Here is a 23821-nt window from a genome sequence, read left to right as displayed (position 1 = left end):
ATTTAATTGGTTTTTGCTTTGAATTTTTTTTTAATGTTTTGATAACAAGATTTTGAAAAGAAAGAAGGATAGGAAAGGATCCTCTCCACAATGGCAAAGCAAACAAAAAGGACAAAGACAAAATCACAAAGGAAAGATGAATTAGTCTTGTCTTGAAGCTTCTCTTGCAATACGGAGATGAAGCCAAGCTGGCCCTCCTAGAGCAAGATAGGACTGGAAACACCCATCTTTCATCACACTTTTAGCTATATCTATGGCTATTGAGTTGGCGCACACTTTCTCAACTTCAAACGAACTGAGAAAAGAGAGTACAAAGAAGTGAGACATGCTCCAATATAGGCAACGAAATCTGGGCCAAAGTAGGCGATGTGATCGCATCAATAGTTTCTAGGTGGTCCGATGCTATGCCTACCGAAGTAAAATTACATCTCTCGCACTCTGTAAGACCATACAATACCACGTATTTCTGCAATAATCAGTTTGTCAAAGGAGTAAAGGCATCACGACCGTGGAATAAGACATTTCCCGTGTGATCCCTCGCAAGCCAAGCTCCTCCACTCTGTAATAATACATTCCTCCAATTCACATGAATGTTACATTAACAATTCCAAACGAAGGAGGGCACCACCGTTCCATGTATCCTGTTCTGGTGTTCAGTCGCTCTATGTTTTGAGCTTGTGTGTTGACCTCAAACCAAATAAAGCTTCTTCCTCTGCATTATTTACGCAAAACAACGGAGATTCCTGAGTCTCTGCATACAGGATCGAATTCCTGTTTTCCTACTTCCACAACACAAGGAATAGCGTGCACACTGTTACCACTGGGAGTTTGGTTGTCCAGAGAGTTGAACAAAAAGCCATGTTCTCCTCGAAAACCATTGTAAACCCATGCGAGGGTGAAGGACATTGCGTCAGTTGCCACAGTTCCTGAGCTTTAGTACAGCGGAACAGCATGTGGTTAATTGTTTCTGGTTCTAAGTGACATAGAGAACAAGTTCCCTGCACATTCAGACCTCTAGATTGAAGTCTATCAGCCACTTCCAATGCCGATTTTTGTAAAACAGAGTAAAGACTGTTTTGATTGGTTTTCATTTTTTTATTGACTAATGTGTTAACCTCCAAAAGCTTGAAAAAAATGCAAGTGTCATTATCTATAGATACTTGTGATATTGTGGTGTTGATTTATTGTAATAGAAGAAAAAAAACTGTATCTGAAAACATCCCCGTGCAATAGTTTTTAAGATCCATATCTTATTATATAAAGAGATTGACTCTCTTCTGAGTAAGACACGTCATCAAATAGCTTCTTCTGGACGCGACACGTGTCACCTATAAACCTCACTGTTTCATTTAAGTTTGTGTGCAACACATGTAGGCTCGTTTTGCATTCAGACCTAATGTTTTACTCAAAGGGTCAAGTCCGATAAGAAAACTTTACGTGTTTCAAACGCGTCGTTTCAGATTTTAGGGTTCAACACAATCTGATCTCTGCCGTACGAGAGTTAATCTCAACGAAAGCGATGGTTCATCTTCTTCCTAACAATCTGAAAGCAACCAGTTACAGATGCATCACCCACGATCTACCTTCAATGCGAGCTTCACTCCTGCAAGGCGGTGTATCTGCTTGTATAAAAAGGTTAGCCTTTCTGCTCTGAAAACCATCTTCTCAATCCGGTTTTGATTTTGGAACTGCCGGTGTTGAGTTTGTTTCCAAGAACAAAATATACACAGAGCCTTATCTGGAATGTTTAACACAAATTAAACTCGCTTCTCTATATCTTTCCCCTCCTTGCTTGGTTCTTTATCAAGAGCTGATGCGCAAAGCTTATCACTGCCTTGAGTCTCCAACATTAGCAACCACAAGCTTTTGACCATCGATTGCAATCTCCGTTTCAGATTGACCCGCCTTTATCAAGCTTAAGAGACTGCTGACACTGCAATCTGTTGATGCTAAGCAGAGTTATCCATTGGATGGCAAAGTGAAAACAATGCGTGATGTACTGATTGTTTAAACTGAGACTGTCACTAAACTAGTAAAGAAAAGACGAGTTCTCGTCGGTGGGTCAAGACAAAGACGTGTTTTATTAGATCAGTGAGTCGAAACCGAGTTACAAAAGGGGAAGAGAACAGAGGAAAAAGTCCGGCGAAGACAAATTCGTCGGACCGCACAAGTCGGCGAGATGTAAGATGTAAAACCCTAATTCTAGCCGAAAGTGAGTGTAGTAATTTGCGGATCCCCTCCTTGTTGCCTTGTCTCCTCCTTTTATAGGTGAACGCTCGTTGACCTAATGTATCTTGTCTCAATGGGCCTCCTCGAGTAATTGGGCCGACTCATCGGCCGACTCATCGGGCCGTTGTGTCAGGTCGGCGAGCCGATGATGTTCAGTCAATCATCTCATCGACTAAAAGTAGTCTGGAGCCGAGCCGAACACCGGCTTTCAAGTCGACGAGCCGATCTTCTTTGTTGTAATCATGTGTCTGGGTAATTGTCTTGCGGGCCTTTTGGGAGGGCTAGGCCCATACCCAACAGTAAGTCCCCCCAGTTCGCTGGTGAGTAGCGTAGCCGACTCAGCGAATTTGATAGTAGGGTTTGCGAGACAATTATCTCAAATCTGTGATTTCAATCGACTCCTCGACTATCCAATCGACTCCTCGACTGTGCAGTGGACTTTGTATGCTCGCGTTCGAGGATCAGACTGATTTGATTTTGATGATGATTTTTTTTATTTAAAAAACCGGTGGTTAGTTCCGGTTTTGATTTGAACCGATTTCGGTTCTCCTCGAGAAGCTGAAAAGTCGCGACGTTTGGTGAGCTCCACGCGCCTTAATGGGCCGACTCTAGGCCCATCTAGGTCTAATGATGACGCCTCGGGGTGCGATGTGCTCCTCTCTCTATAAATACCCCTCTTCCTTCTCATTTTCTTCACTCTTCATTCGGCTCAGGTAGTTTCTCTCTCTCTAACTCTCCGCTTCTCTCTATAACTTTGTAGTCTTAGATCTGAGAATGTCATCGGGCGGTAGAGGTAAACTTTCTAGGGCCCAGAAAGGGAAAGCCACGGTGAATGCGTCCGAATCGAGTCCTGCACGTGTCGTCGAGTCGAATTCCTCGCCCGATTTTGAGACGATTCATCGTGAAGCCATGATGGATACGGAGAATATGGACACGCCCCAGCGAGTCCTCGTTGCTGATTCGGCGCGGCAGCTCCGCGAGGAGAGAGAAAATGTAACATTAATTTCGAGAGACGGTCAGGGTGGAGCTGATGTCGGAGAGACTTCCCTCCCCGATTTCGTTCCGTGTTGTTACCATCCGGGGGGAATCTTGGAGGATCTTCCGGCTTTGGCGGTTGAGCAGATGCGTCCTTCTGTCGTAGAGGGACAGTCATGGGAGAATATCGAGGAGACTCGTTCGACTCCTAGTAGCATGAAAGCTTTATTGAGGGAATGTGAAGGAACCGGGGTGACCTTTTTGATCCCAACTAAATCTCAGAGGCCGTGGTCCCCTCCTTTGGGATTTCAGTGCGTCTATGAGTCATACTTTCAGGATGAGACCAAACTTTGGTTTCCAATTCCTCGACTCGTTACGTCTTATGTGAGACGTCGTGACGCGGCGATAAGTCAGTTTTTCAATGGCGCGTTCTGTACCTCGGTGGCATTGATGGTGACTGCGGCGGAGATCGACGTTTCGATGAGTGTTCGGACACTCGAGGAGTTGACCTATACGAAGTCCATGGGCAATGGTTTATTCTCGATCCAGATGAGGCCCAACTACAACGTGATCGTCGATCATCCGTGTAGGACGGCGCACTGGAAGCGTTTCTACTTTTACGTCAAGTCTGACGGTTTTGCCTTCGAGGAGCCGCCCGACGTTTTCTTCCGATTTTTGTGGAATCATAAACTCGGTAGAACGCTGTTGTCAGCTCATCGACTGTCTCTTTTCCTTGTTTTCTGACGAGTTTTTCGTTTATTTGCAGTTGATCACCCAGACACGGCCTCTTATCCGGAAGATTTCGTCTCTGATGCTCGTGCAGTCGTTTCGCGCGTCCAAGTGAGCTGGAAGGATATCACCATCGAGAGGATTCGACGAGTGCTTGACAGAATCTCGAGGAGTAAGTTTCCTCTTGCGATCACATGTTTTCTTCCAACTCATGTCAGTTCCGAGATTTATCTGAACCAGCTTGCTGATTTTTTTCAGAGGATTGGAGGTCTGATCTACTGCCTTTGATTACCGGTAACAAGCGGCAGTTTTCGATATTCAGTAGCGCCGAGAAAAAGATCATCAACGCGGCCAGGGAAATGAAAGAGCTTCCAGACTTGAGTGCATTAATCAAGAAAAAACTGAGCGAGGCGAAAAAGGCATCCTCTGCGACTCCTAGCGAGACAACTCTTAGTGGGACGACTCCTCGCGAAGAGACTCCTCGCGAAGAGACTCCTCGCGTGAAGACTCCTCGTGGAGCAATTCCTCCCGCTCCTCTTCCTCTTGTGGTTTCCCCCGGACCGTCTACAGGCCCGGCTAACGTCGACTCTTCGAGGGAGGATCTCACATTGATCTCTGAACGAGAGACTACTGAACCATCGTTGACTGGTGGTAATAAGAAGAGATCTGCTCCTGACTCCTCTGCATCGGCTGCTTCTCAAGCGAGGACTGAATCTGATGGTCCTCCAAAAAAGAAAAAGAAAAAAGAGAGGAGAAGAAGAAATCTGTTGAGGAACAGTCGGAGCCTGCCGAAGGCGCTGAGAATTGTGAGACCATTATCGAGAAAGGTTCTTCTCGCGATGCTGCAGCTCGGGGAGTCGTCGACTCGGACAACTCCCCGTCCATCTCTCTGAAGAAGAAGAAGACTGCCCGCAGCCATGAGTAGTCTACTCCGGCTGCGTCTGCTTCTGCTGCGAAGATTCCTCCAGCTGCACCTCGGACTCTTGTTGAAGGCGGTTCAGCCTCTGAGGATCGTCGGGTCAAATTTCATGACCGCGTGGAGTTCAAGTACGTCGGCGAGACTCCTCTTTCCTTTGCCCCGACTGACTGTGCTGAGCTTGTTCGACAAATTAAGGGTGGTCGCAAGGACTTGCCCGCTGTCAAGGACCTTATTTTCAAGGACGCATACGTCGATGCGGCGAGGACTAAAATTCTGGTAAGAATTATTCTCCTTATTTTATCTTTTTCATGTTCCTGGTTCTGATCTTTTCTTTCGTTCATGCAGAGCGACGGGAGCATGAACTACGTCATCGAGTTATACGACTCAGCCCTTAAGAAGGCCACGTCTAAGTTAAAGCAAGCCGACAAGCTCGCTCGAGCGAAGGATGTAGCTATTGACCGCAAGACGAAGGAATTTAAAGCGACAATTGATAAGGTCGCGGAGGAACGGGCTCAACTGATTGAGAGGAAGAAGGCTCAGAAGGCTCATTTCCTGGAGAAATTCGGGGAGTTGAAGGATAAATTTGAGGCTGCGGGTGCAAAGATACGAGGACTCGAGGAGGAGAAGAAGGCTTGGTTAAGAGAGAAGGCAGCCATGGAGGAGAAGATGGTGTCCACCGCGCTGAGACATTTGAAAGAGGTCAACAGATTGAGGGACTCTCGAGGTTATGAGGTTACTCACGAGCGGTTTCGTGTACAAACGGCCATGATTGCTAAGAGGAATAAGCGTTTCTCCCAAATTCGAGATCTCGAGAAGCATCGTAGTGAGTTCGAAACAGCCAGATCCTTGCAGAGCCAAGCTTTTGGGACAAAGAAATGTCTCGAAGCGCTTAAGGAGAGCGGGATCGACATTCCGCAAGAGACGATTGACTTGTTCGCCGAACAAGAGAAGGGGTACGAGGTTGCGGCTAAACGCCTAGCTGTCGGAGGGATCCCCGAGGAGCTTCTCTGTCTTTTTCCTCTTCATCTTCGATCTCCTTTTCTAAACGAGAATGTGTGGGCGACGATCGACCCATATGGATCGAATGCGGGCCTGATTGATGCTGGGACCGCTGCTTTCCTTCAAACTCCCAGTAGTTCTCAAGGAGATCATGCGAACGAAGGATCTGTAGAACCGACTGGAAGAGAGCTCGGGGAATTGCCTCTTCAAGAAGGTGGGATCGTTGGCGAGGTCGTAAGGCTCGACGAGACGACCGTTGCATCTGCTTCGAATCCGACTACGCTCTCCACCAGCCTCGTTGTGAATGAAGATCCGCTGGTCCCGGTTCTTGGGACTAGTGTCGAGACGGAGACAGAGCTTGTTAATCTACTTCCACTCTCAGACTCTTCGACTGAAGAAGAGGGTGGCGAACAATTGGAGGAGACCGAATCCGGCTTAGTTGGTAACCCGCAAAATGAAGAGGGAGCGGTTGACGGAACTGATAATCTGCCAGTTCTGCCAGCGGACGTGACTGGGGAGGCTCTGGATCGGCTCACTGCTCAGGTCGTCGAGGGGGGCTCCGACCGTGTCGAGGACTAGTTTAATATGTTGTTGTTGTTTCCTTTAGACTTTGGTTTTTAGCCCTCGGAGGCTTTTGTTGATGTAATATCTGGATTTATTTTGCTTTTGTGGCTATCCGTTGTTTCAGACTTTCAGAAAGTTTATCTTCCTTAGAAGTTATTTTTGAAACAGAGTTTGCCTTAGTCGTGAGATATAGTTTCGTGGACTCGAGAATGCGAGTTAGCCTTCGACGAGTCGCTGAAATCTATTTTGAATGTTGGGTTTAAACGATTTTGGTTTGGCAATCTGGTCGATGTCTTGAATTAAACCGAAGAGTCGATGACTCGGCTTTATCAAATTTTGACACATCATGCCGTCAGTTCGAGTCCTCGATAACAACATAAATTTTCGAGTTTTGAAGACAATCGTTTATACTTTCGAGCGACAACGGTTTTCAAATCGATCCTTAAGTAATCCAAAAAAGAATATTAGGTGGGCCAAGCCCGGCTTTAGAGGATTATAAGATGATTGAAAATTGTCGTCTCGATCGCACGGGTTGGGACCGCGATATGACCGAAGAAATCCCTCGAGCATGTGTCTGATCAGGACATGCCCGTTAGTGGGTGCGAGTTCTAGTACGTTTGTCCGAGAGACAAGGTCGTGCTCGTGTGTAACCATCGCTTAAAACAATTCGCGCTCCTACTTGTTGGGAGATTGTTTTTGTTATAGCTGGACCCGGTAAAGGGCTGCCTACGTACCTCTAGGAGAGGATCAAGCCATTCGTAGTTCGTTTTGGTTAGTGAAAGTGGCATTGGATGCACATTCACTTTTTTTTTTTTTTTTTTTGGAGTGAAAGTGACAAGGGTGTCATTCACTCGTAGATTGAGTAAGATTCCTTGAGTGCCCGATCTTCGGGCTTGTGCCTTAGAGTAGTATCGTCGGAGGTGCATTGAGTTCCACGCTCTGGGGACGGGTTCGCCGGTCGACGTCTCGAGTCGGTAGACTCCTGGTTTGACGACTTGAGAAATTTTGTACGGTCCTTCCCAGTTAGTTCCGAGCTTGCTTGCATTCAGCTCCTTGGTGTTTTCGAACACTTTGCGTAGTACTATGTCGCCCAGTTCGAGAGGTCGAGACTTGACCTTCTTGTTGTAGTAACCTTCGATCTGATGCTGATAATTCTGGATGCGGATTAGTGCTTGGTCGCGGCGTTCTTCTATAGCGTCCAGGGCGTCGAAGAGCATACCGCTGTTGAGCTCGACGTTTTGTGACATCCTCGACCTTCGCAGACTGGTTACGTTGACTTCGGCGGGAGCCATGGCTTCGACTCCGTGTGCCATCGAGAAAGGAGTTGATTTCGTTGCTCCTCGAGGAGTTGTTCGATGTGACCAGAGGACACCGTCGAGTTCATCTGCCCAACATCCTTTTTTGAGATCGAGGCGCTTTTTCAAACCGTCTATTATGATTTTGTTGGTCGCCTCGGCTTGGCCGTTGCTCTGGGGGTATCGCGGACTTGATGTGTTGAGTCGGATTCTCCATCTCTCGCAGAACTCTCGAAATTTGTTCGATATTAATTGGGAGCCGTTGTCAGTCACTATCTCGTAAGGTAAGCCGTGGCGACAGATGATGTTCTTCCACACAAATCTTTGGACCTCTTTTTCTGTAATGCTTGCGAAAGCTTCCGCCTCAATCCACTTCGTGAAGTAATCTGTCAAGACCAGGACGAAGCGTTTCTGTCGAGAACTCGGCATCGGGCCGATTATGTCCATTCCCCATCGCATGAAAGGGTATTGAGCTGTCATCGTTCGTAGCAACTGTGTCGGGGAGTGGATCGTTGAGGCATGTCGCTGGCACTGATCACATCGCTGGGCGTAAGCTTCGCAGTCTGCATTCATCGTTGGCCAGTAGAAACCGAGACTCTTTACTTTTAAAGCAAGTGCTCGACCTCCAGAATGATTTCCTGCAGCGCCTTCGTGCGTTTCAGCCATGACTAAATGCGTCTCTTCGCCATTGATGCACTTCAGAAGTACCTTGGTTGCGGTCCATCGGTGGAGTTCTCCGTCGAGGACGACATAGTGGGCACTCCGCGTCTTGAGTCGTCGTGCAATCTATTTCTCGGGAGGTAGCTTTCCATCGACCAGATAGTAGATAAATTCTGTTCTCCAGTCGTTGGTGTCGTTTGACACCTCTTCGAAGACGTGGTTCGCGGGTGTGGCTTCGGTTATTGGTGCTACGATGGCGGTCTCGGTGGGAGTCAGGTCGATGCTTGGTTTGTCGATCTTGTGGATAGGGATGGTACGTTTCACCTGATCGCGCAACCTGCTACCTAAGGCAGCGAGAGCATCAGCGCATACGTTCTCTCCTCTGGGGACTTTGGTGAGTTCGAAGAATTTGAAATCTTTGGCAAGTGTTTGAACGATCTTAAGGTATGCGTCCATTCATTCATTGCGGGCGTCGTAGTCACCACTAAACTGACTAGTTACGAGTTGCGAGTCGCAGTATGCGCTGAGGCGTTTTTCCTTGACTGCCTTGGCGAGTCTTAGTCCTGCGGTCAACGACTCGTAGTCTGCTTCATTGTTTGAAGCGGCGAAGCCGAAGCTGAACGACTGTCTGATCAGTTCTCCTGTCGGGGATTGCAGCTGCACTCCTGCTCCTGATCCTTTGTTTGTCGACGACCCGTTGACGTGGAGTATCCAATTTTGACTCGGGAGGATTAGATCTTGCTCGAGCTCTGGTGCGAGCTCGATGAGAAAGTCTGCGAGGACTTGAGATTTCGCAGCTGTTCGATTCTTGAAGACAATGTCGTGCTCGCTGAGTTCGATAGCCCACTTCGATAACCGTCCAGATTGATTTGTATTCTGCATTACCGATCGCAATGGTTGATTTGTCAATACTTCGATTGTGTGCGACTGGAAGTAGGGACGCAGTTTTCTCGCCGATGTTACAACGGCGAGAGCCATCTTCTCAAGGGTGGGGTATCGAGTCTCTAGATCAGTCATGCGCTTGCTCGTGTAGAAGATAGGTTTCTGTTCTCCTCGATCCTCTCGGATGAGGACGCTGCTGACCGCGGTTGAGGATACGGCGATATAGAGTGAGAGTGTATCGCCAGTTTCGGGTTTGGATAATACGGGAGGAGTTGTAAGATACTCCTTGAGTTGTTTGAACGCCTCTTCGCACTTCTCGTCTCAGATGAAGCGTTTGTTTCCTCGCAACAACTCGTAGAAAGGAAGGCATTTGTCCGTGGATCTGGAAATAAAACGGTTCAGGGCAGCGATCCTTCCTGTAAGTCGCTGGACTTCTCTGCTGGTTTTTGGGCTGGGAAGATCAAGTATGGCAGAGATCTGTTTAGGATTTGCCTCGATTCCTCGCTGGGTGACGATGTACCCTAAAAACTCTCCTGAGGTGATACCGAAAGTACACTTGGCTGGGTTGAGTTTCATACCGTATTCGTTCAACGTCGTGAAGCATTCTTTAAGATGATCCAGATGGTCCGTTGCGCGGAGTGATTTTACCAGCATGTCGTCGATGTAGACTTCCATCGTGTTCCCTAATTTGTCGGCGAACATTCGATTGACGAGTCTTTGATAAGTCGCACCCGCGTTTTTGAGACTGAACGGCATTACTTTGTAACAGTACGTCCCTCTATCGGTGATGAATGCCGTCTTCTCTTGATCATCCGGATGCATCATGATCTGATTGTAACCAGAAAATGCGTCCATGAAAGTCAGGAGTTCATTCCCAGCAGTCGACTCGACGAGTCTGTCGATATGCGGGATGGGGTAACTGTCTTTTGGGCAAGCTCTGTTCAAATCGGTAAAATCGACGCAAACGTGCCACTTCCCGTTCTTCTTCTTTACGACGACCGGGTTAGCTAGCCACTCGGGGTATCGCACCTCGGTGATTGAGCCAGCTGTGAGGAGTCGCTCAACTTCTTCATTGACAGCTTTGCTTCGGTCGTGACCTAGCTTTCGTCTCTTCTGGCGAATGGGTTTGATGGTTGGATCGACATTCAACTCGTGGGATGTGATGGCGGGGTTTATTCCTTTCATATCCGATGTCGCCCAAGCAAACGTTGAAGCGTTCTCCTTGAGAAAGTCGATGATTGCGCGTTGCATCTCTTCGTTGAGGAAGGCTCCGACTCGGACTACTTTGCTCTTATCAGAGTCGTCGATGGTGACTTCTAAAATCTCGTCTTTCTGAGGTTGAATTTGCTTTGCTATCGCGTTGATGTGAGGAGTTGATTGTTGCATTTTCACCGTTGCAATGAGTAGCTCGCGAGCGGCCTGCTGGTCTCTGCGAAGAGTCTGCACTTCACCGTTTGGTCCTGGAAACTTCACGCACTGATGATATGTCGAAGACACTGCCTTAACAGAATGTAGCCAGGGGGTTCCGAGGATCGCGTTGTAAGGAGCTTTCGTTCGGATGACTGAGAATTTGACCGTGCGTATCACTCCGCAGGCATAGACGGGGAGTTTGATTGTACCAATCATTGTCTCGGAAGCACCGTTGAATCCTGTAAGGGAGGGAGATGATGGTTTCATGTCGCGCAGGTCGACTCCCATCTTATGGAGCGTATCTTGAAAGATTAAATCGACTGAACTGCATGTGTCAATCAACAATTTAGCGACGTAACACTTCGCAATTCCTACCTCGACTAGCAGTGGGTCGTTGTGAGGTAAATGGACACCGATGGCATCGTCTGGCGAGAAAGTGATTGAGAAATCGTTCTCGGGTTTCGATGGCCATTTCTTCGAGGTTACTGCCTGTCGTCGATGGTCCTTCACAGACCAGATGGAATCACCGCAAGGAGGTGAGCCACCCATGATTATGTTTAGGAAGTTAGACTCGACGACTCGTTTATTTCTCAGTCGAGTCCTCAAGTCGCTAGGCGAGTCTTCGATGATAGGTGAATTTTTGACGTTGGGCGAGTCCTCGACAACGGGTGAGTCCTCGACAACAGATTTGTGTCCGTCCTCATTCTTGGACCTCGCCTCCTCGATTCTTCGTCGTAAGTCTGAATGTTTTGGTCGGTTGAGCTTGATTCTGAGGTCTTCTCACGAAGATCGATGACTCGTGGCCTGAGACGGGATCGGGCACTCGAGTCCTCGATTTTCCTAGCCTTGGATTTTTTGATGATTGAGCGGAGATCTCCGTGTGAGTCGTATGCACGATCAGATGTCTGCGACTTTTGCCTGAGCTTGTTTCTTAAGTCGTTTGACCTGTCTGATCCTATATGCTCTCGTTTGTTCGTTTGCTGGAATACTCGCGTGAGTCATGGACATGTTTATCCTCTTCTTCATCTGAGGAGGAACTGGGTCGTGCGAGGATGACTTGTACACGTCGACGATTACACGGTTGCTCCTCGTCGACTTGTGCATCGCCGTCTTCTTCTTCATGCTCTTCTGGCTTGTCATCCTCAGTATGCTTCGGCCGGTTTCTAGACTTATCCTGATTCTTGTGAGTTTTCTTTTCTTTGTTTTTGCTCCAGCTCTTGGTGCCGTTGGGCCTAGGCTTAGGGATTTCGACGTTTGACGTTCCCTTTTCGTACGACAAGAAGAGGGCGTCTAACAAATACCTGCAGTCCCTTGTATCATGTGCCTTAGACTTGTGGAAGCTACACCACATGTTTGGCTCAGCTGGTCCAGGAATTGACGCCGGAGGTGTCGAAGAGGTTTGCGGCTTTTCGTCGTTTTCCCAGACATTCCAACCTTTTTCGCGTACAACGACAGTGGGCTGTGGGGACGCGTTTTTGTCTTCAACCACGTAGACGAAACTTTTCGGCTGGTTAGGTTTACTGCCTGAGACGTGCTGACGAGGTTCCTGGCGTGCCTCGGGAGCTTTGGGGACAGTTGCCGGTTTGGTTGTCGTGTTCAGTTTCTTAAGTATCGCCGCTGTGTCTTCTTCCATTCGAATGAAGTTGTTTGACCTGGCGATTGCGTCCTGGAGCGAAGTGGTTGGATTTCTGTAAAGATCCTCGCGAAACAAGGACTTGAAATAGAGAGTGTTCATCAGTGCGTCGACGGCAACGCTGTCGGGGACTTGGACTTTCGAAGCGACTGCTTTGAATTTTTCCATGAAGTCGCGGAGGCTTTGGCTCGATCCTTGAGATAGATTCCATAAATCGGACAGAGTTGCTCCTTGTCTTGTAAACATGATGTAGTGCTTGAGGAACGCAGTCGTCAGATCGTGGAAATCGTTGATGGAGTCGCGCTCCAATCCAGTGAACCATCCGAGAGCTGGTCCTTGAAGACTTTCCACGAAGAGACGACAGTAGCCAGCGTCTCTTTCTTCCTCAGAGAAGTTGGTTCGACCCATCGTGATGTTGAAAGCAGTGATGTGGTCGGTTGGGTCCACCTTTCCGGCGTAAGTCGGAAGGCGAATTTTCTCGGTCGGCCGGTAACGTACGTCGGTGATCTTCCGGGAAAATGGGGTTTTTAGGGTTTCGGCGAGGACACGTTCGATCAGCGGCGCTGAAGTAGGTCCTTCGAGCATCCGGTCTTTCATGTCCAGGACTGATTGCTTAAGCTCAGCGAGTTCCCGGACGGTAACGAGGTCGACGCCGCCGGGAGTTTGGACCTGTACGGCACTCGTGTTTGCGGGGTTTCCGGCACTGGCTGTTCGGTAAGTGTCGAACAGTTGTTTTCGGACCGTCGTAGCCGGATCTCCTGAGCCTCCGGCCAGCAGAGCTAGAATGGCGGCGAGTTGCTCGGTCGTCGCCTTTTGGGCGGCGTCTTGCTGCGCCATCCTCTCGAGTATGGTTTCTACAAAGGGCGCTGCTGTTGGAGCGCCTTCGGTCACAGGCGACTCGTCGTCGGACGATGAGTCGGGTCGAGTCACGATCTTTTGCTGACGCTACTCTGTCTGCCCCACGGTGGGCGCCAACTGTTTAAACTGAGACTGTCAATAAACTAGTAAAGAGAAGAGACGAGTTCTCGTCGGTGGGTCAAGACAAAGACGTGTTTTATTAGATCAGTGAGTCGAAACCGAGTTACAAAAGGGGAAGAGAACAGAGGAAAAAGTCCGGCGAAGACAAATTCGTCGGACCGCACAAGTCGGCGAGATCTAAGATGTAAAACCCTAATTCTAGCCGAAAGTGAGTGTAGTAATTTGCGGATCCCCTCCTTGTTGCCTTGTCTCCTCCTTTTATAGGTGAACGCTCGTTGACCTAATGTGTCTTGTCTCGATGGGCCTCCTCGAGTAATTGGGCCGACTCATCGGGCCGTTGTGTCAGGTCGGCGAGCCGATGATGTTCAGTCAATCATCTCATCGACTAAAAGTAGTCTGGAGCCGAGCCGAACGCCGGCTTTCAAGTCGACGAGCCGATCTTCTTTGTTGTAATCATGTGTCTGGGTAATTGTCTTACGGGGCTTTTGGGAAGGCTAGGCCCATACCCAACACTGATGTTTTTCCACTTCTTGCTTTTGCCTCTATCCACAAAATGAAATCAAAGTGAGAACTTTTCAGATTCATTCACATACTTGAACAAAAATCTCAGACCTTTAACCAGAGTAAAGTCATTAACAAACAGAGGAGAATCGAGAACTGCCATCTTCACACAGAATCTTCAGATTCATTAACTAAATGCAAAAAAGGCAAGTCAAATTTAATCAAATTCCCTCATCAGATTGCTAACATCAGTTCCAAACAGAGAAGAACTAAAACGAGTCTCATGGCTAGAGAAGAACTAAAACGAGTATCATGGCTAATCAACGAAAGGGTGTAATAGAGCTAATCAGTTTAAGATCTCACAGTAACATCAATCAAAGAAGAATCAACCTAATAAGATAAGCCATTAAGCCAATTAATACCTTCATCTTATGGAGAATTTCTCTGCATGTCATTAAGCCAATTAGTACCTTCGTCTTTAGTCTTTGTATGGATGTGTGATGATCCAAGAAAGAGAGAGAGATAATGGTTGTAAATATTTGTGATGATGATGATGAAGCTGGCAGTTATTATTATAAATTCAATAAAGGAAATGAAATAACTAGAAAATCATAAGACCAATACTTTAATACAAAAGTGGAACCTTAAAGTTCACGTTATCGTGGGTCGATCAGATACAATCGATGTTTGTTCATAGTACAATATTACGTACTATGAAAATGTTATTTTGAACATGTAGACATAAATATAAACGCAAAACTACATTTTGCGCAGGGCTCCATATAATTTAAACTTTCAAATAATGTTTATAATTTTATCATTAGTCCTTTTTCAAAAAAAAAAAACTTTATCATTAGTCACCCAAATTTTTTGTAGACAACTATTTTACTGTGGACACAAAAAAAATTATTCAAGAAAAGGGCCTACAAGTCTAAAAAGTTGACCCATATTTGGTTTGTAACGCATGACGACTACTCATTACAAGATGTGAATACCATTTCCTTCCATATGCTAATTTGTTTTAAAAAAATTAGATTCATTTGTTTCTATGCACAGAGCTAGAAACAGCACCAGAACCACAAGTCTTATTGGTGACAACGATATATGGTCTAAATAATAGATTTTCTAAATAACTTATTTCTAATCCAGAGTTCAAATTGTGAATTAAATGTAAATAGCGGTAAACGTGGCAAAATTCAAAAATCGTACCATCCTCCTACTCCAAAAAGTGTTATACCGGCGCACAAATTCCATCAAGCCACTCTATGAAATAAAATGCTATCATAATACAAACCTGAACATAAGTAAATAAACTAACAACCATGTAAAAAAATCATATATCAAAGTAAAGACGTCATAAATTCATTGCGATACAATCATATCTATCATCACCAATGCATAATTGACTGGATCCAAATAAACATAAGATGCCTACATGTTGAGACACAATATTTTAGTCAAAATATTTTCTATTTTCATGTACAAGAAATTATACTCAGTTTGTCCGTTTAGAATAATACATTTGTCACTTTTTTGCCTTTGCCTTTTCTTTTTATTTTTTATTTTTCCTTATTAATAAATTTATTAGTACGATTAATTACATAATAAATAAGAAAATATAACCAAAAAACATTACACAAAAAAACAAAAAAGGCAAAAAAATAACAACTATTGTTAATAATATCAATTACTAACATTCTCCAAAACAACTATAATAACTCTAACAAGGAGTTCCTCTAAATAAAAACCTCATTCTCCACTATTTTTAAAACCCTCACAAAAATGAAGATACAACGGTATTAGAAAACTCGATCCCATTCTCTTTTGATCGAATCCAATTGATTTATGTATTTTATAGTGTTATAAAACTTAAAACACTATAAAAGCTTACAATTGGGGATTAAAATAGCAACAATACTACGAATTCGATCATTTTTAGTTATGAGGTAGACAACATAATCATATTCACACCCAACTAAACATAAAAGAAAACGTACACAAAATTATTTTTTTATAAAAATCGATCCATCAAATCCCGCGCGTAGCACGTACCTCTCCTAGTTTGTTGTATATAAGACATCCTCTAGAGGATGTTCTGTTTTTGACCCCTATTTTCTGTTTGTTTTCTCCCTCTTCCCTTCTGTTTCTTCTCTTCAGTATTCTGCTCCTGGACTAACCTGAGTAGCAAAAATTGATATTGCATGTTAGCCTCAGGATAACAACCAAAAGATAGAGGAAATTTTTTTGGTGCAATCAATTTTTACTCTAATTTTTCCAGTGGTGACTCATGAGAAAAATCATCGACTAGCCATAGACCAAAATCTTGGAAGCGTTTCAACTTTTGGTTGTAGCCGACAATGTAGTTATTGTGAACTATCACATGTTTCCCATTTGTCTCATTAACCCATTTCTTGTTCTTAAAGTACAATCCTCCTGACGGGAAAGCTGATTGTGGAAGCAAGTAGACATCTACCTGGAAAATTTAAAATCACAAAAGGGCTGAAAATGGACAAGTAGTGAAAAACTAACTCTGAGATTGAAACCAACAAAGTCATCGAACATGAGTTGATAAAATTAGAAATCTCGAAGTACCAAAAAATAGTATAAATTTTATGAGTGCTTCTAATATGTTCCATCAGGATGATGGATTTCATGGGAAATCTTGAACTGAATCACATCTAAAATCATCAATAATATATCTTACTTAGAAAATCTGATTTGACCTAACAAACTAATTATGATATTCTTTTAAATTCATGGACATCTAAATTAATATGAACTAGATCCGGACAAGCACAGCCGTGTAGATTTTTTATTTCTATACTTATATTTTAAATATTTTAGTTTATACTCTCTCTTGATACAAATATATGATGTTTAAGGTTGTTCACACATATTAAATATTTACTTTTATCTATTAATTTTTTTTTTTCTTTAGTTAGTTTAAAGTTTTATTTGATTTTCAATAAAATTCAACCACTTACATTTTTACATTTTGATTAATATTTTATTTTTAAAGCAAATTGCTTTAATTAAAAATTGAACATCATACATTTGTATACAAAGAAAAAAAACTAAAACATCATATATTTGTATACGGAAGGAGTATAACAAAATTTAAAAATAACTTAATAATGTAATTTAGTGTTATATATTATGTAATTTTATAATAGCTATGTTTACGTGGCTTATATATTATTACTATAATTTTGTATTTTTGTAAAAATAATTATTTTGAAAACATTATTATGTAACAATACTACTTTACATATTTTTTATTTAAATTTTAAAATTTATATGGAAACAAATTAAATTGGACATATATAGTAGAGAAGAAATTTTTTGAGATACTGTTAAAGAAACATATTTTTTAAAAAATACATTGTACTTCAAAATAATTTTGTAGTAAATATCATATTTGACAAATACACTAAGTTGAGTAAATATATTCTATTAATATGAAATAGAAATGAATCTTTCTAACAAAATATTTGCAAATTGTATTTTGAAAATTAATCAGTTTAAACTGTTATTATCATTAAATATATTGAACTTTCTTAAAAAATACTGATTTGTATTCAAATAAAAAGATAAAAATATTATAATAAATTCATGAAAAAGTTGATAAAATTTTAATGAATTGTCCAAATTAAAAAAAAAATCACGCATGGAAAGTTATTTATTAGAAAACAGTATATGGTTGAATCTATAGTATTGTATTTTAAAATATTATATATTTATCAGTACATGTTTGTTAACACAATACCTATATGAATATTGATACATGTATAATATAATTAATAATAATGATGCAAATACAATAGTGTTAGGATTTTTAATATTTGAGGTAAAATTCTAACATTATTGTATTTGCATAATAAATGTTATTATTATTAATTAATTAGATCTTATACAAGTATAAACCCTAGAATAATTAAATGTTATTATTATTAAGTATATTATAATTGGTTATATGCAAATGTAATTATATATTTATGGAATATTATATTTTCGAAATTATGCATATCTAATAATATTTTGATGGAATAAAAAGAGAATTAAATAAGTTGTTAGAATTTTATCATGAAAATACAAAAAAAAATATAATCAACTTCTAGGGATGATCCATTTAAAATATCACACATGAAATAAGTCATGACTTCTATTTTAATAGTATAGATATATTTATCAATACATGGTTGTTAACACAATACCTATATAAATATTGATACATGTATAATATAATTAATAATAATAATGCAAATACAATAGTTTAGGATTTTATTATTTGCAAGGTAAAATTCTAACATTATTGTATTTGCATAATAAATGTTATTATTATTATTATTAATTAGATATTATACATGTATAAACTCTAGAATAATTAAATGTTTTTATTATTAAGTAGATTATAAATGGTTATATGAAAATATAATTATATATTGATGGAATATTATATTTTCGAAATTATGCATATCTAATAATATTTTGATGGAAAAAAAGAGAATTAAATAGGTTGTTAGAATTTTATCATGAAAATACAAAAAAAAATAATAATCAACTTTCTAGAGATAGTCCATTTAAAATATCACACATGAAAGAAGCCATGACTTCTATTTAATAGTATAGATCGTGAATTTATTCACTTATCACACTTTGGGTTTCTTCTAACTTCCAATAGTCATAACACATTCTTTTAAGATTTAAAGCTTTAGTACCATTAATTGGGTAAACGAATCTTGGCAATTAAGTATATGTGGAACTTAGAGGAAGCAATTCGATACCTGATGAGTTGTTTTGTGAAGTGCCCTATTAAAAGCAGGTTGATCATGTGGTTTCTTTGCTTCGGTGTTAGACCAAGGCTGAGCTCGAATTTCTTCAACCCATTTCTTCAATAGAAGCTTTGCACCACTAGTGCAACGCAAGAAAATCATGCAGCTACATACATAAGTCACTCCGTTCCGGCTCGGTGGTAAACCATGAGAGTAATTTAAAGGCTTAATCTGGCAGCACCAAAATCAACCAATACTAAGGATAAATAAATACTCTAACATGCAAAAGCTGCAATTGCGTACCGTTGTCATGTCATCCATGAAGTATACGTCGTGGCCTCCCTGTAAATACTTAAATGGATCTTGTAGCCAGACCATATCAACATCATTGTACATAACATTGTAACCTAGCTCCAAAATGTCCAAGAGATGTTGTGGTCTCCGAGAAGTAAGGTTGTAGAAACCCTAATCAGAGATAATAAAATTTGTTAGAAGTTGGAATTATTCACATACACGTTATTTGTGTAGATTATCAATGGGTAGAGCTGGTCTTGGTATAAGCCCATCAAACATGTTATTCGGACACATAAATTTAAATATAGGAAAAATGATTTCATACCTACAAGAACAATACAACACCACATAGTCATACATCTGTAAAAAAAAGTATTGTGTTGAATCTAATGAATCTCAATCCGTGAAATAATATGTATTACGTTGTTAATACAATAAATATATTTTTGATATCGGAAATGTGTCAGATCTGCAATTAGACATCACTCAATAATTTTTTTTTGAGAAACGGATCATAACATATATTCAAACGATCATAAAAAAAAATGAACACATATATTAAGTATTCAAAATTCAATATTATACACCAAAGAACATGAAATAACATATTAAAATATGTTAAGCATCATATGAGATATTGCCGGCTTATAAGTCCAACACACTTTATAGCTATCGGAATTATATTAATGGTGTTGGCATCATAACACCCAATAGTTCATTGATCTTTTAATGTGATTCATATACTTCGTATAGTTTTTAATAAATCATTTTTGTCCAGATCTTTGGTCATATGGTGCAATATTTGTTCGTGTAGATAGCGCAATCATTTTTCTTAAATATAAGAAAACTTAGTTGGTTTCTGTGCGCGTTATGGCTTCCGAGTTCGAAACGGCAAAAGTTGCGGTATCTATTTATTTTTTAAAAATATTCAAAAGTAAAAAATAATACTACCAAAATAGAATATATCATGATAGTCATGGTACAAATTTTTTTTTATAACCCTTTCAAATTGTTTCTTGTATAAGTTTTTGGGCAATTCTCTCAAATAATCATTTTTAAGTTTTTGTCACAAAATTAGCACTTAAAAAATATAATGACCAAAATAGATCTTTTTTATTTTGAAATTTTAATATTTATTTTTTATTTTTTAAATTTGAAACTCTATCCCCAAAACTCCACCCCTTAACTCTAAACTCTAAATCTAGATTAATTAACTTTTTGGTGTAAATGCATATTTACCATTTAATAAAACGTATTTTGGTCTTTTTCTTTTTTGAAATCTATTTTTGTGAAAAATAAACTGAAAATAGCTATCTAAGGGAATTTCTCAAAGTTTTTTTACCAGCTTCCTCTGGTTTCATTTCTTTCATACAATTGATCATCTGGAGCATTGTAAAAAAAAATTCTTTTTTTTATCAATACATATTACATTTCAACAAAAAATTAAAAATGTTATAGAGAAAGAATTAAAAAGCTATATGAGGTATTACACTATTTTAGAAAATGTATATAGATGATTGAATATTTTATAACAAGTGTTGAATGGATTGTTGATTGTGTCAATTTATAAGATTATGATTAATAAATTAATCATAAAAGATTGGTGGATAAGTTTACACGTCATATAAAATATAATTAAAATTAAATATCAACATTTATTTTGTTTTAATATTACTTAATATTAATATTTCAAGAAATATATCTTGGATCTTCTTCAGTAAAAGATTTAAGATGACCAAATATTTTCTAAACTCCTCTAACCAGAGAAGTTTCAGGACCGGCCTTTAAGGACATCAATCATTTTGGTGTGTATATATAATAGTTAGCCTTGCATATTCGGTTTTCAATTCGGGTCTGATTCGGTTCTTTGGGTTTAGAAGTTTAAACCATCCAGGAATTTTAAAAAATCATTTCGGTTCAGTTATTTGGTTTTTGGTTTGGTTTGGGTAACAAAATTAGAAACCGGCTAATATTCTAGGTAAATTTGGAACTTGGTTCTGGTTTTTTAGTTAATTCGAGTTTAAAAAAATAAGTTTTGGAATTAAATATCAGATTTTGTTGGGTTTCCGAACAAAATTTGTATATTTCGGATAATTTTAATTATATTGGATAAAAAGCATTCTGGGGCTTCTTTGTGTTTTTGTATTTCGGTTTGTAAATAATATTTTTAAATTATTTGAATGTTTGAAAACTAAAAATACCTGATATTTATACGTATGTAAGCTATATTATAGAAATACGGGTACCCAATCAATTTTTCGTTCGATTTCGATTCCATTATTTTTTTGGGTAAAGTTGTAACTGCAAGGGAATCATTACCGCAAGGTAAAAAAGAGAGCTGATAATAAATAAGTGGCTATACCTTAAACACAGGGTATGCAAATATCATTAAGAAAATTCAATCAAAAAGGGGATGAAAATCATTTAACAAATTTATGATCCTGAGTTTCAAGCTCTAGACATTGCATACGAAAGGGTGAAACATCTCGGCGTACCTGGGAACCAAAATGATGTGCGGCTTTTGGATCCAATGCTGGAGGAATGAGAACGGCATGACCAGGCCACTTCTCGTTGACTTTGTACAGAAGAGCGTAATCTTCAGCGATCACTAGAACTTTTTCATGATGCTTCTGTCTAGAAATGCTAATCAACCAGTTATTAAGAAAAGGCAAGAAAGGATAACTAACTGCACAAACGATCACTGTCCCGTTCTTGGCCACAAACTTGGCTGCTTGGGCAAGAGAATAGTCGCGCCAGTCAGAGACCACAAAAGAAGGAGACGAAGAAGAAGAGGTTCTGTTCTGAAACATGAATAACGGAGACTCTGATAAAGGTAAGTATACGCCGAGGAATACCAAGAGAGCTAAAAGGAGGAGGAAGAGACCGTTGCGGTTTAGAAATGAAATGGGACGGTTTGCGATTGGGCGTTGTTGCGGCTGCGCCATTGTTGTAACCGGAGATGAAACAAAACTGGTGAGAAAATTTTCAGGAGTTGGGATCGGATTTGAAAATTGGAAAATATAAGAAACAAAAAAGTCAGCGATCACGGTCCAGGAATGACAACGTGTAGAGATACTCAATCTCCATTCTTATTAATTTATTAATCTAAGAACGTACACCAAAATAAGTGATAACCTAAACTATTATACATATATTATTTTATAAGCAATATACATTATTATGTGGGTTTGATGTTAAGGCTAAAATGGAGTAGGGATTGGCAAAAAATTCTTCCTACTTTGAAGTTCAACAATCCAAGAAATGAGTACATTAACCACGAGCGTGTGTTCCAATGGTTTGCATGAACAGAAGATGACTCATCACGATGAAAAAAAGTCCAGTTAGTTGTTGGCACGTCTGTGTTATGTGCTTAATTCATTACGAATTATATATTTTAGTAAATGTTCTCATTGTCTATCGTACAAATAAATAATTTTCTGTTGTCCCATCATTTTGTGAGATTACCATTTAGTTAATCTCAAGTTTTATTTTAAATCTTTCAACAATTGTTTTCTCTGGTTATAAAGAAACGGTACACATAAATTACAATTACTTTGATGCAGTAAATTGAAAATTAATTTTGATCTTATTACCAAATTATCTCAATCTCATTAATCAGTAAAGTAATTAGATGAGGGTTTATATACAAGTTATACTTGGCCTAAACCATACAAGCCAAAGATATCTACATTGGTTATAGTATACCAATTTACAATGTGTGAACCGACTAAACCAATATGGTTAATAGTCCCCCTCAAGATGAGACAAAATGTTTACAAGATTCATTTTGCCAAACAAACGGTGTAACAGATCGGGATGCAGAGGTTTAGTAAAAATGTCAGCAACTTGGAGATCGGTGCGACATGAAAAAGTTTGAATAAACCTGCAACCAGCTTCTCACGGACGCGATGACAGTCCATCTCTATCTGCTTTGTGCGTTCATGAAACACACTCTTAGAGTAATGTGATCGCAGCTGTATTATCACAAAACATAAAGAGGGGCTTCATCAAAGGAATATGCAGTTCCTTGAAGAAATTGGAGAGCCAAAACACTCATCAACCGCAGCTGCCATACTCTTATATTCTGCTTCAGCCATCGATTTGGAGACTGTATCTTGCTTCTTAGAGCCAATTAATGAGTGAAGAGCCCAAGAAAATACAGTACCCAGACATAAAACATCTCGTGTCAAGACACAAACCCCAATCAGCATCAGCAAAGACCTGTAAACTGAAGCTCAGCCGTAGAAGAATAGAACAAGCCCTGACCAAAAGTACATTTAATATAGTGAAGAACTTTAAGGAGAACTTGATGATGTTCTCGGCGAGGAGCACATCTAAATTGGCTGAGTTTGTTTACAGCATAGGTGATGTCAGGTCGAGTAATTTGAAGATACATGAGCTTTCCAATCAAAGCGATAAGCTTGGATCAACTAAGTCACCACAGTCTCGAGAGAAAGTTTAAGATGAGGATCCATAGGGACTGATGATGGCTTACATCCGAGAAGACCTGTTTCATTTAGAGATCAAGAGCATATTTTCTTTGTGAAACAGATATACCTTTCAGAGCTTCTAGCAATCTCAAGGCCTAGAAAGTATTTGAGAGCACCGAGATCGCAAAGTTTGAAGTGAGAGTGAAGTTGAGCTTCAAGGCAGTGACGACAGAGTCATTATTGCTCGGATGATGATATCATCGACATAGACTAAGACACAGAGGAAAGCGCCATCAGTATGTTTGAGAAAACATGTATGATCAGAATGAAGATGGTTGAAACCCAAGCCAAGAAGAGTAGATTGAAAACTTCAGAAACACTGCCTAGATGCTTGTTTGAGACCATATATGGATTTTTCAAGTTTACAAACAGTATGAAGGTCCCCCTTTTTAAGATGAGTACCTGAGGAGTTTCATATAAATCTCTTCAGCTAGATCATATAAAAAACTCATTTGAATATCATTTGGACACCTAGATCATAGCCACAATAG

The 23821-nt window shown here is 40.6% G+C and overlaps 2 protein-coding genes across 2 annotated transcripts; both read right to left on the bottom strand.

Annotated features, from left to right (window-relative positions):
* Window positions 1–11281: 11281 nt before the first annotated feature.
* On the bottom strand, window positions 11282–14915 carry LOC125594751. The gene is made up of 2 exons (XM_048770829.1): window positions 14197–14915; window positions 11282–13815 (listed from the first exon to the last, which is right to left on the bottom strand). The coding sequence occupies exon 2, from the start codon at window positions 13130–13132 to the stop codon at window positions 11618–11620; it is 1515 nt and encodes a 504-aa protein (XP_048626786.1). The 5' UTR covers window positions 13133–13815; window positions 14197–14915; the 3' UTR covers window positions 11282–11617.
* A 752-nt stretch (window positions 14916–15667) lies between these two features.
* LOC125594750 (UDP-D-xylose:L-fucose alpha-1,3-D-xylosyltransferase 3-like) lies at window positions 15668–22156 on the bottom strand. Its single transcript, XM_048770828.1, has 5 exons — window positions 21336–22156; window positions 18850–19011; window positions 18559–18777; window positions 16039–16247; window positions 15668–15951 (listed from the first exon to the last, which is right to left on the bottom strand). The coding sequence occupies exons 1-5, from the start codon at window positions 21783–21785 to the stop codon at window positions 15858–15860; spliced, it is 1134 nt and encodes a 377-aa protein (XP_048626785.1). The 5' UTR covers window positions 21786–22156; the 3' UTR covers window positions 15668–15857.
* Window positions 22157–23821: the final 1665 nt, after the last annotated feature.

Source organism: Brassica napus (genome assembly GCF_020379485.1).
Source record: "Brassica napus cultivar Da-Ae chromosome C4 unlocalized genomic scaffold, Da-Ae chrC04_Random_22, whole genome shotgun sequence".
Classification (NCBI taxonomy): domain Eukaryota; kingdom Viridiplantae; phylum Streptophyta; class Magnoliopsida; order Brassicales; family Brassicaceae; genus Brassica; species Brassica napus.
Note: the sequence above shows the minus strand (reverse complement) of the source record. Positions and strands in the feature narration are given on the sequence as shown.